The 18,588-nt window shown below is 36.3% G+C and overlaps 1 protein-coding gene across 6 annotated transcripts in view; it reads left to right on the forward strand.

The window, feature by feature from the left end:
- Positions 1-18,588, forward strand: part of CCSER2 (coiled-coil serine rich protein 2) — a 68,786-nt gene that overhangs the window by 20,018 nt on the left and 30,180 nt on the right. For all 6 annotated transcript variants that reach the window (XM_035330169.1, XM_035330170.1, XM_035330171.1 and 3 more), the window contains exons 4-6: positions 13,160-13,250; positions 16,366-16,528; positions 17,175-17,370. In XM_035330169.1, the coding sequence (XP_035186060.1) occupies positions 13,160-13,250; positions 16,366-16,528; positions 17,175-17,370 (450 nt within the window). The remainder of the gene's footprint in view (positions 1-13,159; positions 13,251-16,365; positions 16,529-17,174; positions 17,371-18,588) is intronic.

Below are 18,588 nucleotides of genomic sequence, written 5' to 3' on the forward strand. Positions count from 1 at the left end.
AGTTATTGTGATTAGGCAGCATATGTTGATATTTTGAGTTCTAGGAGGCGTATGATCAAATTGTGCATTTTCTGTCTAGTATTGTGAAAGTCAAAGCAGTAAATCTTTGTCAAAATCCAATTGATAAAGAGTCTTAAGCTAATGTCAGCCTGACTGCCTCTGGGAAGTATTGCTTCTGGGGAAATCTGAAGCAGATAGGTGTTCCTGGAGTTTTCCTGGCTTTAGGCTGGTGTGAGTAGGAGCAGTGTGAGCCTTCGTGATGCTTTGGATTCCAGCAGCACATATGAATTACTCATAATAAGTTGGTAAACATTGGTAGTGTTTAGTCATCTGTCTTCTATAGCATCAACAAATGTAGCATCAACAAATATAGCATCAACAAAAGGGCAGCGTAGACCTTGTTGGGTAGTCAAATGAGAAGTGGTTTGGCCTATTTGCCTAGGGTGGTGTTAATTAGGTCTCTGGAATGACAATGAGAGTGGTAAGACTTTGTTTCATGCAGAGTAGTCTACTTGACTATATCAACCTTGCTGTATTTTTGCTTTCATTTGTTTTTGTTTGGAAATAATATCCATATAAACAGAATGGATGAAAACATGGGTCCTACCTGGAGTCTCATCACTCCTTTCCTTAACAGAAAACAAAGTACTATTTTGCTATAGCAAGGCTTGTCCAAGTAGTTCTGTCCTATCCATTGTCTTAACTAGACACGTGAGAAACATAATCTTTAGTATGCATTTGTTTGAGTAAAGCTTTTTTTTTTTTTGAAGGTTAAAGCTCTTAATCCAAACAAGGGTCCCTGTATTATTATGAGGTATTACTACTTCTTAAAAGACACTACAATATTCTACCATATAGGGGTCTGCAAGAAGTAAAAATTAAAGATGAAAACTTTTTCCATTAGCATTTTTAATACCTATAGGGAGTAAGTTATTTCTTTTTTTCTCTTTCAAAGAAATTTCATTTGCACTAATAGGTTTAGAAAACTTGTGTTCTCTGTATTATTGGGTCATACGAAGACCCTCTCTCAGACAGAGATTGAATCCTCTGGCCTTTTGTTATTAGAGGCTCTAGTAACTGTGCATGTCTCTGCTATCTTAATTTTTACTGAACTAAAGCTGGTATTTGGGGTATACACCAAGTGAGCATCAATTTAGTTCCAAGGATATAGGATTATGGAACAATAATTGAAATCCATCTTGAAGAGACAGATGGGTTTTAGCTGCTTTGCTTAGGATTTAATTGCTCCTGGGATGAAATCTAGATCTTGGTGGAATGAATCTGTTTCGTCATTTATCAGTGTGGCTAGAGTTTCAGCCACAGAGTCTGAAATGGTTACATTTTTCTCAGCTTCCTAGCATATTTTTGAAATCTCATGAGATTTTTTTTGTTTTACCTGTGATTGCAACTTGGGAAAGGGAGATTCTGAACTAGTTTCTGAGACTCTGAGGAATGGCTTATTGTTCTAGAGGCACAGATGCTCACTGAAATATGCTGTTCAAATGTATATACTTCTTAACTACAGAAAAGATGAGCTTGCTAAAATAACATTGTGTAATGTTCAGTCTGTGGTACTTGCTATTTTCTTACAGTAGTTTTAGTTACTTACAAGTAAATGAGTTCTTAAATTTATTTCCTTCCCTAAATGACTTTAAGCTTTAAATGACAGTCTGTATCAAATGAGTAATTTATTATATAGGAATTGGGACTTGTAGTATGTATACTTCCAATGCATTTACTATTAAAGAGCCAAGTGTTCTAAGTATTGTCTTCTACCCATCTCTGTTTTTTAGTTGTACATCCTTTCTAATGGGTTAATGCCAGATCCATAGTTGTTGTTCTATGAGAAGCTGGACTTTGAAATTTTGGATTACTTTGCTACAGTTGTAATAAAAATACAAGCACAAGTAAGCTTAAGGTAGTGTAGTAGTATGGAATAAAAGGCTATTCAGATAGACAAGAATTCTTTATTAAGTAGTATTTGGATGGCTTCAATGAGGTGTGAGCCCCATAAACTTTACCATGTGAGAGAAAGTGTTTTTTTCCCCAGTGCGTGTGGTGTTTGTTTTATTTTTTACCTGGATATATGTGATACTAATATAGAAGTACTGAATTTTTCTAAACACTACAAATTTTTAATGGTTATTCCAAATAGGTGAATAATGAGTCTCCATTACTGTGCTAGCAGCACTGTGTTAAGATCCATTGGAAGAATTTAAGACAAAAGCCTTCTGAACTAATAGCAGTGTTTACAGACTTAAATGCAATTTAAATAGTATACTGAAAATGAGAAGTGGTCACATCGTGACATTTTTCATCAGAAGCAGTTGTTGATTTAATGAGGCATTCAGTACAGAGTATTCAGAAAGTCTTGTGCCTCATTTTCACTTTTTAACAGGTTATAATGAAACTAAATATGTGTATTTTCTCCATATATAGACACTTCTTTTTTGAGACTTTTTAGAAAGAAGATCTTTTGAAATGAGCCCTTCAGGGGCAAACTAGTTATAAGAAGCACATGAGCAGATTGTGTCTAATGATCTAATTTAAACTTGGTTCCTTTTTCTGCTTTTCATGCTGCGAGTGTCTAAGATTTTAAGAAGCTGAAGGTAAATTTAAAAGAAAACTTAAAAATCAACTGCTTAAATGTAAAAACTGTCTTCACAGGAAAGTATATATACTTTCTTTAAAAATTGAAACAAAGACTCTTAAATATGTTTAGATTTTCATGGTATCTTTATGTAAGACACTACTGAAATCTGTAGATTTATAAAATCTGAAGCTTTTTTCCCCCATGCCTGCATTTGCTTTTCTGTGTGCAAGTTGGTGTTAAAATGCTTCATCGCCATTGCTGGAGATGTTCCAGTCAGGAAATACTTGTGCACCACTCAGCTCTTCCCCTTCTCCACCATGTAAGAGACAGGATCAACCAAAAATTTTTGTCCACTGACACTGATACGTTGAGCATACTTGCAGGTAGTATGTAAAATAGCTAGCTAGGTGACCTGTGAGTGGAGAAACTCCAACTGCTGATCTGCAACACTTTGTGACCTTAAATGAGTCTCATGGAGCCCTTGTCTTACTTCTCTTTCTTTAGAATGATGATGAATTAAAAATGAACAATTTTACTTAACGTTATAATTAGTGTATATTACATTATCGATATATTTGTACTTCATGCTCAAATTCAGGTGGATCAAGAGGAAGGGTTTCTTATGATTTGTTCCCAGTGTTTCACAGCTCTGATTTAAGCTGTGGGGGAATGTGCTGGTGTGGCCTCTTCCTGGATCCCATCCTGTCTCTTTGCTTTCCTATAGTAGTATCTTTTGGGTTTTGAAGGAGACAGTCCTTTTTGTCACCTAGAGATGCTGCCTAACATGGCTGTGAGCTCCCAGTCATTTTGGTCTTTACTGCTCCTGCCAATTTATCTGGCCAATGTCATGGTATAACTGGACCGCAGAGGAGGAAATCCGGCAACTTAGCCCTGTAGCTATGCAAATAAAAATCAGACAACATCACATCAGTGTAATGAGACTGCAGGATGGTGCTGGATACTTGGCAATATGCTATACTTCTTTCTACTTTTTCCCTCTGGGCCCAGCACGCTGGAGACAGTTTTTGTGGAGAGAATTGTAGTGTGTGTAGCATCACTAATGTGGAACGGCAGTTTGAAGTCTTGTATCTTCTGCTTCTGATCAGGGAATTTTTGTTTGTTGCATTTAGCACCAAAGAAATCCTGTCTTGCAAGACAGATTAGGTAATCCATTGGTCTTTCATACTGCTTTACTCGAAACATGACTGTTGGGTTTCTAGGTCAAAATATTTCTTCTTTTTGACAGGAGACATTGGAGTAGCCTGGGAAGTCTTTTATGAGATTTTAGCTTTTACTAATGTGTTTTAGACAATAGCAAGCACCGTGTCTGAATTTTACTTCTGATGGGAAAGTGTTTCTTGGAAATACCTTACTTTGATAAGCTGGCATTTCTGCTTAGAATGTTGTTATGAAAGAGCTTCAGCATTTGTACTTAAATGCATAGTGCTTCAGACTTCCTGCTCAGAAACACGGTGCATCTGGGATTGGAATATCATACAAATGTCAGCCTGGGAAGGCATTTTTCACTGGCATGTGTTTGTGTGCCACAAATGTGAAGTTGGTGTTGCTGTTAACCTCACCACTTTAAGCAGAGGTTATGTCTGAGTTCTGAGCTCTTGGGGACCTGAGGACTCTCTTGGGTTGTGATGTTCTAACTTTATAACTTTAATTAGATTGATATAATTGCTTTCATTTTTCTACAAGTACAGAAATCTCTGGCATTTTTGTTCATATTGCCAATTTCTGACAGTTCATCCATCCCAAAAGACAAGAACCAAAGCAACAGCAGCAAAAAAAACAACTACTTTTAGTTATGCCTGAAAATTTATATTTGGAGAAGACTGTAGCGTATAGCTTTCTGATTTCAGAAGATTCAGAAAAGCTAATAAGTGTTACCTTTTTTGCAGTTAGTTTCAATTTGAAAAGATAGTGCTTCTGGACATAGTAAATCAGGGTGAGAGCATCCTTGATCAATGTGTCCTCAGTTAAGCTTTTAGTAAACTGTGCAAGCGCTGCATAAAATTGTCAGTAATACTTTTGTCTTAATACAGATTTAGGAGTACCTGCTGGTTTCAGTATGTTTTGCTAGCAGTGATCCTTGCCCACCTTTTCAGGTGTTTGCTGGCAGTCAGTTTTCTGCTTGTGGCATAGATAAATGTCATGGAAGTAGGGACTGACTTCAGAGGTGCTGCCTTCTGAGAGAAAATAGCCACTGTCTGCCCTCCCACCACCACTTCAGTCTTTCAGCTTTACAGCTTAATTGTTACAGCAATGGGAGGTAGTGAGAAGCTACACTACTTACTGAGATGGTGTTTCTGTCTGTGTCTTGGGTGATGGGCATGTCCCTGCTGTCAAATATTATTAAGAGGTTATATGACTGTATTACAGTGCACAAATCTATTGTGGTGTTGCTTTGAGAGGTATGACACTTTGTGAACAAGCTTTTATGGCAAATTGTCTTTTTTCCTTTGGGATACAAAGGTATATATATGCCTTTGAGAGCTGTATGATTCAGAATTGACACAGTAAATCTTCTCATGCTGTTTTGGTTGGTAAAATCAAGGAAGGCAACTTTTCTTGTGCTCCTGTATTTCATTTGTGGTGGACATTAATGACAGCTTTTATTTTGTATGGTGGGGAGAGAGAGCAGCAGTGTTGAGTGCAATATGACAATAAATGCTGTTAAAAATCAGTATTTATCTTAATTCATAAGCTTAAAGTGAGGTTTCCAGTACGGGTTTGCAGGTGCATATATGGTGTTGTATTTTTAGTTAGTTTATAGCAATTTCCTTTTGATGTTTTTCTTTATTCTACCAACTGGCATCATTTTTTATAACGGAACATCAGAAGTACTCTAGTGTGCATCAGTTAATTGTGTTGCTGTGTTTTTTTTCAAGTATCGTACATTGTTTTCATTACTCCTGGGAAATCTTGAAACAGGTAGGTATGTGCTCAAAGAGAACAGTTGAGTCTTAATTTTGGTGTAGTTTTTGCTGGTTTTGGTCAGCATAAACAAGAAAATCATTTAAGAGTATGCAAAATAAAATGAGAAGAATCTAACTGGGTTGCTGAACACTTGGCAGATAACTTGATCGAAAACATGAATTGGCACACAGTTTCCTTTTTTTTTCTTTTTTTAACCTAAAGCTGTGTCCTAGTAAGTTATAAGAACACTTGTGTTGAATCTTTTTGTGACTTTCAGTTGCAAACCATCAGAAACTTTGAGGAAGGGCTGTATCTTCTACATATCAGGGTCAGTTATGTTTGTAGTACGCACAAATCTGATCTCTGGATGAAATGTGCACAACTATTTCCAGTCTTACTGTCTCCACAGTTGTAAAGACAGGATGCACAGTTCATTTAAAGATTGGTCAAAATAGGTTTAATAAAAATATTTGAGGTTTTTGTTCTCTTTTTTTTTTTCATTAGAAACAACTGTATTAAGTAGCCTGTATAAGAACACACAAATGCTGTCTAAAATGTCATATTCAGTTTACACAAAAAGCCTAGCTAGGGCATAACTAGAACTCAGTATACAGAAGAAACTTAATTGATCTCCTGGTAGCTACCCTGCCCATAGTGTTCTAAATTCTGATTGTTTTGATTTCAGTCTCATCTGGGAGTTGTTTGAGGCCTGAAGTTACTTCTAGATAGCTCTTCTATTATAACTGAATTTCAAAATTAAACTGGATTGTTCTTGGTATTTCATGTTATGTTTTTTTCAAATTCACTGATGCTTGTGCCTAAGAAGAGGCAGTAAAACCAATTTTAAAAGCATTTGGGGAGTTGAAGAATATTGGTTTGTCTTTACTGATCCCTAGAAGTGAGCAGTAGACTCATCATACAAGATGTCTGGTAACTTGGAAGTCCTGAGGACAGTAACAAACTACTTAAATTGTAGTTTCTCCTAATTCTCGAGGTCTTCTGCTCACTATACTCATGTAGGCTGAATGCCACAGTTTTAATATAAGTGTAAGTCAGTGGAGAGAACATCATCATTCATAGTGATTTTTGCCATTTAAGAGAGTATAAGCAGGAAATACATATTGCCTTGCAATGTAAAATGGTCCATTATTTCTAGATTAACTGCAGAAGTAATGCTGAACTTCTGATATTGGTAGACCTTTCTGAAAACAGAAGCAATGAGTAGAAAGGATCAGATAAGTCATATGTTATTTACACTTAATGTTGATGTTGTTCTGTTACTGTGCTGTAAAGTAAATGAAACCAAAACTGGAATTACAAAGCATTCTTAAATGTTGTTGAAATTCTGCAAAAAGACGTTCAGACTGTTTTTCCCTCCTGGTATAATTTTGTAGATTCATTACTGGAGGCTAGATGGCAGTAAGGGAACGCTTTTTGTGGTTGTGGGACATCACTTGTGCTGCATGTTTGGTTAGTGCTATTGCTTATGAATTGGTAAAATCTCAACAGAAGAGTTAATACTTCAGGTCTTCTTTTTCTTTCCCTTTGTGCTCTTAAACTTCATTTTTTTTTTTACATGTTCTAGCGTATAATTAAAGTAATTAAGCAGTGAGCCTAGCTGCTCTTTGAGAGATAGTCGATAGTAACTTAACCTAATAATTATTTCCTATCTATGTTCTGTAAACCTAGGTAGAACATACAATGCCCTTATAAAAATGTTTTCAAAGAGGAATACATAATTATTTAAGACTAATATCCAATAGTTAAAATGTCTTAGGCATTCAGAACAAAAGTCCTGTTGCATTTGTTGTCTTGGCAACACTCCTTAACGGAGCATGAACAAAATGATGAAACACTTGTTTGGATGCTAGGCTTAATTATCCCTAATATGACTTGCAGTATACAGCATTTAAAATAGCTCCTTTCCTACCCTGTTTTTGGTATCCTGTGGAATTCTAGCCTTTCTCTGGCACACTGGCAGGATTATTGATATAGTTTAAAAAATGTATACAGTATTGCATACATGTAGTGAATAAGTAACATAAGAAAAGCTGATGCATTATATGTAAAAGAAAATAAGAGATCTAGTATTCATTTCCTCAGACAAAAATATATACTTCTCACTTTTTTTTTTTTAGTGATTCTTGTCAACAAGAATTCAAATTGGAGGAATGATTGCCAAGGCTTTAGTCCCCCTTCTTTGTTAAGGTTTTTGGAGCTAAAACCAAATTCTTGCTATTTGCACGTGTGCTACATCACAGGCAAACCCTCCTGTTTGTACAACTAAAAGCATATAGGCCACATTCAGCTGGAGGGCAGGTATGCTCTGAGGAGGTATCGCCAGATTTCTATTCACAAGATGGTAGTTTGTAAACTCTTATTTTGTGGTGCTTTTCTGTTGTCTGGAACTAGCTTCCTGTGAATTATTTTCTACTTGTTTTTGTGATCTTGCTCTTTTGAATACATTTTCCCAGTAAATTCTAGAAGCTAGGTATCTTGTAGCTAGCCTCACGTTCAGCCCCATCTTTGTTGCTTTGTACAGCAGTACAACTTCACCCTGCTCTTGGGCTGCTGAGATGTGTCATGGCTGTATCGTGATGTTTTTCTTAACTTCAGAAGTAATCAAGTAGAAGCTTTGCTTATGTGGGTGTTCTTAAGCCTGCTGCACTTGAGGAAATTTGTGACAAAAGTTACAATATCTGTTCAGCTATTCTATCACTTTTTTTGTGAATAATGGGAGCTCAAAAAGAGCTGTACCTTTTTGTTGGTAAGTGGTAGGATGGGGAATTTCTGAAACTGAGTTTGTTACAAAAGAGAAATGCTCGTACGAGGCACTGCTGTAGTCCTGTTTTAAAGGGTCTTGTGCATTAGTGTGTCTTGGATCATCTCTGCATACAGGGATTGTTCTGTTTTGATGCTGCAAATGTGAAGACTTCCATTTCTGGATGAATTAAATGAATAACTGACTTGAAACTATCACTACTTCTTAGAGCCTTATACGTTAGACTGGAAATTTAGTTTTCTATCTCAGAGTCACTCTACATCATCTGTTTTTCAAGAGTATGTTTTTGAGAGCTTTGATTACCGTCTTATGTAATATGAAGCAAAATCAATATTACTGAATTTGTAGTAATGTATCCATTGGTATAGGACCAGACTCATGTTAAAACCTGTATTGTGGCTTCACTGTTCTGCTAACACAGACACCAATGTTTCTATTTAAATGGTCTATCTTCGGTAGTAGAAAAAGAATGAAGTTGACATCTGACCAGGATATCTGACTTCTTTCTTTTGTGGAATGTGACAAGGACACCTGTCTGCTTTAAATGATTTAGAGACTTTGGCAAGCTGCTTTTTTGAAGTTTACAGGGAAGTATGCTGTAATGCTAACAGGTGCTAGTTTTTTTTCTGTAAGACTTGGTTGGTGTCCTGCATGTGAAATCTTAAAAAATGTTTTTCTTACACTAATTACTCAAAAGACATAACAGTAACTCTAGTGTTTTGAGGGTTCTGGTAGAGTTTTGTTCAGAGGACTTTTAATTTACACAATTTAAAAAAATAAAGGTAGTTCAGTGGGAAGGGACCTCCAAAGGTCAGAGACCAACTGCCTGACCACTTTGGGGCTCACCAAAAGTTACAGCCTCTTGAATGCTGATAGGCATGGGGCACTAACCACCTCTCTGGGCAGCCTGTTCTGGTGTCTAACTAACCTCTCATAAAAGTTTCTTCCTGATGTCTAGTCTGAGCCTCCCTGGCACAGCTTTGAACCATTCCCATGTGTCCTGTCACTGGATACCAGGGAGAATAGAGGAGCACCTCCCTTTCCACTTCCCGTCCTCAGGGAGTTGCAGAGAGCAACAAGGTCGCCTCTCAGCCTCCTTTTCTCCAGGCTAGACAACCTGAGTGCTCAGCCTCTCCTCACAGGAGATGCCCTCCAGCCTTTTTACTAGCTTTGCCCTCTCCTTTTTATATTGTGGAGCCCAGAACCGCATGCACTATTCCAGGTGAGGCTGCACCAACGCTAAATATAGCAGGAGAATCACCTCTCTTGACCAGATGCTATCCGCCTTCTACATACATTATTCTTCTCAATGATAAAAACCAAGTAGGATTATTCCCTTAATGTAACTCTCAGTAATTGCTAAAACATGTAATAATCTATAGGGTTGTAGCTGGTGTGGTTTGGAGAATTTCTACATCCTGTTCAAGGCAGAACTTGATGATAGTAGCTGTTAAGCACTCTTCTTAACAATGTTACTGCCTTGTAGTTGAATTCATTATACAGCAGTAAGAATAACCAGAGTCTGTAAATGCAGGTTTATATGTATGAACTTGCTGATGAAACCTGAAGTTTATCTTGTAACTATTTCAAGATGACATTAATAACAGTTCATTTCCTGTTATCTCTTCTACATAGATAACAGTAGGAAATGCTCAAAGGGAATTCACGTGGGATCCAGATATTGCAAAGACTTCATAGTCAGATTTTGTTTTCTAGCGTGGAGTTGCCTCGGTGTGGTTCAGGAATGTATAATTAGGGAAACATAATGAAATGTGCTGTTGACAGAAAAGTATGTTTGGCATCTCAAATGCTGACCTTTTCTGACATCATTAGACTTCTGAAGCTCTGATACAGGGATAGCAACGTGGCTTATCTGGGTTTCTTAGTTAACACTCTGACATACTATGGTTTTTTATTGTACTTTAAAATGCATTTGCATGGTAATGGCAATGTTTTCAACTTTTTTAAGCATTTGTGGCCACTGCTCAACTAATTTGTCATGTTCATTAAGGTTCCCACAGTACAGGAAAATAGTGCTTCTTCATTACTAATTTTGAAGATCAAAGCACGGCATAGAAGCAATTTATCAACTAACAAACTGAATTTGCCTCTCAAACACCTACATTTTGCAAAATTGCTTTAAAAATACACATTACTTAAAAACATTTGAGTTCCTGGAAAAATGTAAATGAATGGATATAAAAATAAGTAAACATCTGCAGTCTGCTTCCCCGAATGGTAAATCTGCATTTTATTTAAATTACTTTCAATTTGTGAAAGCTTTTCTCTAGTAATTTATTATTCAGTCTAGTAATTTATTATTCAGTGTCCCGATATTCTGTGCTTTTCTTCTGTTCTTTTTCTGTAAATACTTAGAATGACATATGTAAGCAATATTATTCAGGTAGGACTTCTAGAATATAACAAAACGAAGTGGTTTTGTCTCAAGTATTCCACCGTCCCTTGATATTGCTCATGTTTTATGAAGTGAATGTTAACTTTTTGTTTCATATCCTCTCTCCAATGTCAAGAAATGCATTTCCCTGCAGAAACGGATAAGGTTTATTGTTCTGTCACAAAAAAAATAAAATAAAATAATAATAATAATAAAAAATATCCTTAGGTCTTTCCACCGTTTGTAATCAAACAGAGGAGTACTTTGTGAACACTATAGGAATACTGCGGAAGAACAGTTGGGTCAACAGTTTAGCAATGCCTGTCAATGTTACTTCTTTCTGACATCTCTGACAAAGCAAATCTAACATGAATAGCCAGCAAAGGGATAGCTTTCCAACTGAATACAGTTTTGCAGTGTATTGATAGTCTGTGTACTAGTATACAGTTCAGTATTTCCTGATATCTTTAATACCCAGTGAGAAGAAATTAGCAAAACACTACCTTAATAGTTGTCAGTATTGGTCCTGTGAGTCATCTCTAGATGTAGCTGCTAAAGCTAAGGAAAATCTGCAGTTCTCTTAATGGAAAAGAAGCCGATGTGAAACGTCTGAATCTAATGAAACATCTGAATCTAATTCTAGGCCTTAAAGCTATGACTTCTATTTGTGGGATTTCTGAAAATAGGTATCAAGAGCTTTAGAGCTGTGTAACCGTTAACAGTTTCCTTAAACCTGCTTTGTATTACGATCACTTGGTATTAATAAGTTTATCTGTCTTTGAACAATCAAGTGAAAAGGCTGTGTTCTCTAAGCAAGTACTGCATTTTGTCTGACACAGCTTTCCAGCAGCATGTTGCTAGCAGCATCTGGCTAGTCCAACAGAATATTCTGCAGCCTTGACCTCTTGAGTTTTTTTGTACTGTTGATGTTCTTAAAGGAAGAGAGGTTAGTTAATTTGTCTCTTTCACTGTCAGTTGACCTTGCTGTCACTGCACTTGTTTTCCTTTAATATACCTGACTAATTTTTTGATTGGAGTTTTGGTGCTAATGTTACTGCATTTTTGTGTTATTATCATACTTACACAATGTGATGTTTTATTTGTAACTTTAGAAACAGCTTTATATAGAGCACATTTTTAAAGACAAAAGGCAGTGGTGCTTGGTACTGATAATTACATATTCTAAACTTTGTTAGCTGTAAAAGCTGCTGGAAGCTGTAAGTTCTTGTCAAAACCTTGGGACTATTCAAATCTCTGGCTGACAAAACATGTTAAGTGATATAGGTGTTCTCTTCCTTCTGTTCCACACTAAAACAGGCTTAAAGCCAGAAGCACGATCAGGTACTATTTCTCAGCTCGTTAAGCAGTTAAGTTTCTTGATTTTTTTTATTTTATTTTTTCTGAATTACTATGTGCCTTTGGTAACATATAAAGAATGGAGAGGCCTCTATATTCCTTTATTTTAGAGGGACAATATTTGTCCTAAGTCTGGCTTTGATTATTATTTATGCTGAAATACAGCAACAAAGTAAATCTGAATCTGAACATGGTGTCTGGATATTTAGTGAAAAGGTGTCAAAGGCATGAAGTGGTGACTTTCCCCTGAAAGATTCAGCAGAAGAAAATGTGTCGATGAAGTTAACCAATTACAGCTTGCATTGGGTTTTTGTCTCTTAGCATAAGATGGGTGTGCCGATGCCTGAGAAAATCTGTAACTTTTCCAGATTGTAAATGGCTGTTCTTACAAATTTTAAGAGTTATTCCATTGTAACAGTATACAAGAAAAGGAGATTTCCATCCATATCACAAATAGGTGTAGAAAACAAGTGTTTGGCGATGGCAATGTGTTTACATTTGAAAACGTGAAGATAACAGTTCTGCTCAGTAATTCACTTAGAAAATAATTTTCCCTGTTCTTTTTCTTGCTCTTCTAAATATCTTGTTTGGAAAAAGTGTTTAAAGTCAATCCTTAAGCCTTCCATAAAGACAATATGTAAAGGAGTTGGAACACTCTCCTGAGGTTTAAGATAAGTTTTAAACCAAGATACTATAGGTTCCCTAACCCACCCCTTCCATTTCAATGACACAATCTTTTGATCAGTGTGACATGAGAGCTGAAACAAGGTGATTTAACATCTTCTCCTCACAAACTTGTCTTTGAATCCTAAGTAAGCAAAATAATTTAGTTTTACAATGCAGGCAGAATATTAATAAATAAGAAAATCTTGGGAGCATTCCATTAAGTACAAAGCAGAAAATTGTTTAAATCCATCCGTTACTGTACCAGACCAGTAGGAGGGTTGTTAGTTTGTGTAGACAGTCTAAGGTAAGGCTCATCTTCTCTCAGAAGAAGCTGCTGACAACAACAGATATGAATACAGAAGAAACGTAACAAAGCATTGCAATCAACATCTTATGGCACTGGAATAAATGAGATATCCGTCTGCCATTTTCTTTTTTGTAGGATATCTTGAATAATCTCGATTCATGTGATCTTGAAGATGATGATCTCATGCTTGATGTGGATCTACCTGAGGACCCACCTCATGACAAAGGTTAGTGAAGTAGCCAAGCAATCTTACTGTGAAACTGCATTATGAGTTTAAGGTATTTTTGGATTTCTTTGTTCTAACTTCTGCTTTAATAAGATGCGCGCTTTCAACTGGTTTTTATTTAGGTAACTTTATTTTCTGAAATGTAGAAATTATACAACTCCTACACTTGAATTCTAAAGTCAGACATTTACTGCCTTTTTATTAAAAAAAAAAAAAAGGCAAAACCAACCCAAACTAAACAAACATGTTGCACACTGTTTCTTTGAACTGTGTGTACAATAAGCTTTGAACTTTGAAGTTAGTGCTTCAGTTTCATTTTCAAATATAGCTGAAGTATGTTGCTCGAATGATATTTTCAGCTTTGACAGCATAATTCCTCTTGAGATGGTCATTTTGTAGAAAGAAGAATTATCTCCTAATATATTTTATACACTTCAGGGTAACAGCGGCCTTAAGTCTTAAGATGCAATATTTTGAGGAGTCTTTTATGCACTCTTGTTGTCTGTGAGAATGCTTTCAGCCTTTTCATGGGGAAGACAGATGCCACTAACATAATACAAAATAACATAATACAAAATCATAATACAAATTTAGACCAGAATTAACTGGGTCAGGCAAATTAATGCCACACTTCTTGAGGCATTTGGTTTTGGTCACTCCAACCTATAACAATTGTCACTGGCTGTGACAATTGTGACAATATCTTCAGATCAATGTTGGATGTGGACCACAGTAGTGTCCTACTCTGTCCAAACAGGCACTGAAGGAAAAAAAACCTTTGCCTGTTTTGTGTACTGTTCAGCTGCCTGCTGAAGTATGGGGTAATTCAGGTGCTTGGACAGTACATTTGACTTCTTAGGATGAAGACTCCTACGGGTATGTTAGCTATGAAGCCAAATTAACAGTAAAATAAATAGTCTGCCACCTACAACAGCAGTGGCACCTGTAAAGTGCAATACTTAACCTTTTAAATCTCAGTAATTTTTCCAAAGTACTTGTGTGAAAGGTGATGACTATTGATGACTATTACTGCTGTGCTAGTAGTCAACTTTTCAACCCAGACATTTAAGTTTCTTTTTAATTTTCTGGAATGAATAACAAACCAAGCATAAGTGATCACTCACAGTGCTCGTGGTCACACATTAAACATTCTTTCAATAATGGTAATTGTTATCCTATTTGAAAAACTAAGAAACAATTTTAAGGGATAGATAATTTTAAGAGTTTTTTTTTAAAGGCATGCATTGTATCTGCATCAGTCATTTCATTTTAAACTCATTTTGAATTGTTCAAAATATGTGCATTTTAAAGGTGAATGTTTGCCTCACAAAAAAGTTAGCTTGCTATTTAACCTGGCTATGGGTGAAATGCTGTGTTTACTTCACTGCTTTCTGAATTGCATCAATATAATCTGTACTCACACTGCTACAACAAGTATCTGTAGTGTTCACATAGCTGGAATATGGCTTGTGACTGCAGCAATTTGTGCTGTTTATGCTGGTGGTTCAGGTAGAGAAACTATTGGTGTTTGGGATCGATTTCAGATAATTACTACTGTTCTAGGCATTTTTTTGAAGTAGGTTTCCATATAAAATTAATGTGGAATGAATTGGGTATCTCTGCTATAATCACTTCTCTGATAGAAATTCAGTGATTTCAAAATAAGTTCTGAGAAGAGGAATTCAGACGTCATCTCATGCTTTCCCTCAAGCAAACACAACTAACCACAAGTGAAGTTTGTTCTTTGCTGATATCCATATGCTTTTCATTCAGTGTCTCAATTTGTTTTCCGAAGCTGTGTATCGTAACTACCAACAAACTTACTGAGGGCTTATTTTGAGCTGACCTGTTTGAACTTTCATGCAGTGTGAGCTGTAGAAATAAGCCTCTAAAGGAGAACAAGTCTTTTGTTAGTTTAGCTGTACAAGTTCTTTTCTTAGTTAAATATTTGGTTATTGAACTAGTTGATTAAATTGGAGATATGAATGAGTATTATGACACCCAGCAGCACTTTTTGCCAACCTTATTTTCATACTTGTGTACAGCTTCACTGATGTCAGCCTTTTAAGACTTTCCCAGGTCTGCGGAAACTCTCCTCGTTTCGTTTTGGAGTGGAGGATGGCGCTTGGACACTATTTATAGCAGCAGTTCTAGTTCAACAAGTATGCAGTGAGTGAGGATGGCAGTTTTAAATCACAGGGTAAAACTGGGCTGCCTTCCCACCAACACGCAGGCTGGGAGCTCAGCAGGAAGGAAGGCCTGTTTATGAGCGTTTCATGCGCAGCTATGTCTGAGTAGGCAGCTGAATAAAACAATGTCCTCTTGTATAGATTTATTCTTCTAGCAAAGGGCTGACAATGTGAGGAAAAGCTGGTTGGGTAAGTGAAGGAGACGGTGCAATGGCAGAATAGCAATTTAGGACTTTTTCACTGTGTCTGACTGCACGGGTAGCAGTTGTTTTGGCTTTGTTTCTAGTGGTTTACAACCTGTTGCCAAATATAGCATTTGTTTGCTTCAGAAGTTTGTGGAATCTGCTTTGCTTTATAGAAGTTAGTGTTCTAAAGAGATTTTGTTTGCTTGTTTTAAGTCACGCTTTTTGTTCAGGTAAACAAAGATTAAAATTCTTTCAAGTTTGATCACAAGACAGATGACTAGAGTGAGAGAGAGATGTAATTTAAATACTGAAACTACTCTTTTTTGTAACGAAGTTCTGGCATTTTTCTAAAATACCATCTTTGTGTTTGTTTTGTTCTAACTTTTTAAAATCCTGAAGATACTAAGAAAGAGAAGAACATGTTACTTTTATTTTGTTTTCCTTCCCCATAGCCCTGTCTCCTCCAGGTGATTTTCTTCTTAGACCTGAAATATTGTTAAGGCTGAATTCTGTAGTTTCTGCTGCAGATTACTTTTATTCTTGTAACAAGTTTCATATGCTAGTAAAAACCTGAGTTCATTACAGCAGTCTGCTGAATTCTTCTAAGAGTGCTTACTTTTATTTGGCTGTTTAAAAAAAAAAAAAAAATGATTTTACACTGCATCCATTATCAGCACGTAGTAAATATTGTATTACATGGTCTTGGGATCAAATTTATTTTTTTTAATTTACACTCTGTAGAGGAATGTGAAAATATGAGCCGTTATGATAGACAAGACAGAAATGCTAGACAACATCCAGAAGGATTCTGGAAAAGAGCACCACAACAACGATGGAATGCACAGGATCACTATCATCTTGGCCATACTGAGCACTATATTCATGGCAAAAATGATTTGAACAGGTAAAGAATTGCTGCCTTTACCCCCATTAAAATACTATGATGAGAAATCTCTTGTGTCAAAGGTATCAAGTGATACTAAGACATTTACAGAATAGTTGTATGTTATTGAATAGCATGTCTGAGTGGGAGCATTCCTCAGATTTCTAATGATTTCTTTCTAAAACTATTATGTCATGGGTTTTTAATTAAAATACAAGTGTTTTGCCTTGAGCTGGAACTTGGAAATGTTGTGATTTATTAGTTGTCTTTATAGGATACTATAAATGGCTTGCTTAAGGTACCGTATGTATTCCATGGGGGAATAGTAATGTCTTTTAAATTTGCAATTTTTTCCTTACCAATTTGTTTTTAAAATACATGTTATCTTGTAGTTTGTACAGGCTATAGCTTGCATGACTGAGTTTATAGAAATTATGATCAGCAAACTGATTTTAGGGTACTGTAGGTGTTGGTCTGGATTTGTGCAAGTGGGAAGGAAAATGAAATAGCGCTGGCATTTTCTGATTTATTTTCCTCTGTATACCACAGTATGTAAATAGAGGCGATGTTACATAATTTATTTTACTAAATGCTTCCTAGCTCTGGTTTGTCATCCCTGTGTGTGCATATGCATGTAGACACATATGTATATATTTTTTTTAATCAGGGGATCAAACTACCTAGAGTCTCCTGTTGGTCACTTTGAAAGCTATGGGGCACCAAACTGTTACCAGGCTCCTAGACAGCTGGTGGGCTTACCGGAAAATACTGTGATGCTTGATGAAATGACACTTCGGCACATGGTCCAAGACTGTACAGCCGTGAAAACTCAGTTATTGAAACTGAAAAGATTACTACACCAGGTAAGCTGTTTAAGTGGAACAAAGGCCAAGAAGTATGTTGGAGAGTTGTCTCAGTTGGTTTGTCATCTGGCCTTATTAAGCTGTTTTCATTTTCTTCATACATTGATTTAGTGTTTAAGAGTGCACTTCTTATTGCTATGTAAAATAGTAATTTTCTGCCTTTTCAGCACTTTACTGAATGTGAAAACATTACGTATTAGTATTCTGCTCCTCCGTGGAAATAATGGTAAATTTAATCAGTGGATGTGAAGACAGGCTTTTATTTAATGAAGTCCTAGGAGGCTAGGAGTAATGAATAAATAAAAATCTATCACATTGAACAAATTTGCATTCAGCAAGTCAATGGCTATAGCTTCTTCCTTTTAAAACAAACAAAACTACAAAAACGACCTTTTCCCTCCTTTTCATCATTTCTCGGTGTTTCAGCAAGAAGCTTAGCAAATTCTTCTAGGTCATCTCTATTGGAAGTACTAAAACTTAACCTTTCCAGTGTATTGTCATAAGCTTTTCAGGAGCTTTTCCAGTTTAACCTCAAAAATCGGCAAATTGTTGGAGTTGATAAACTGCTGGATCATTCTGCAAAAGTATAAGATTTCAGCTGCAAAAATTCCTTTGTCTTAAATAGAAACCTATAGGACTTGCTCTTTGGATGCATTTACAGATCAGCATGTAGAAGTGTGTGTGATGTTTTCTTAATATTAAGTTTATTGTTGTTGCTTCCTAACAGCATAATATAATGGAAACAACTTTGTGCCTTAAAAGTAAGACACTAAGACAAAGCACAACAAAACAAAAAGCAAATCAGTCTTGAGACTAATTGAAGGATATGACTCCGCCTTTCAGAAATGTGAATATTTGCTTCCTATGGTAACAGAACACTGGAGATGTTTTTCCACTGACAGAGTCAGAAATACTATTGTACAAAGTGTCAGAGAGGGAGGATGTGTTCTTAAAGCCTAAGTCTGAGCAGTAGGCTGCATAAACTGTGCCTCCCAACAGCCTTGAGCAAGTGATTAGTACAGGAGATAACAGGGAACTTCTTGGCCAGAGCTCTTAATGCCTTTAACACAAGGGCAATTAAACAACCAGACATATGATCTGTATACTTGTAGCTCATTGTGTAAAGGTGTGCAAGTTACAGCCAAATAGCATATGGCCTTGCAGAATGTAGTATTTTAAATCTTGCCGTAGTTCATAGTAGTCGGACTTGTCTGGAAA

The sequence above is a fragment of the Oxyura jamaicensis genome, chromosome 6 (genome assembly GCF_011077185.1).
Source record: "Oxyura jamaicensis isolate SHBP4307 breed ruddy duck chromosome 6, BPBGC_Ojam_1.0, whole genome shotgun sequence".
Taxonomy (NCBI): domain Eukaryota; kingdom Metazoa; phylum Chordata; class Aves; order Anseriformes; family Anatidae; genus Oxyura; species Oxyura jamaicensis.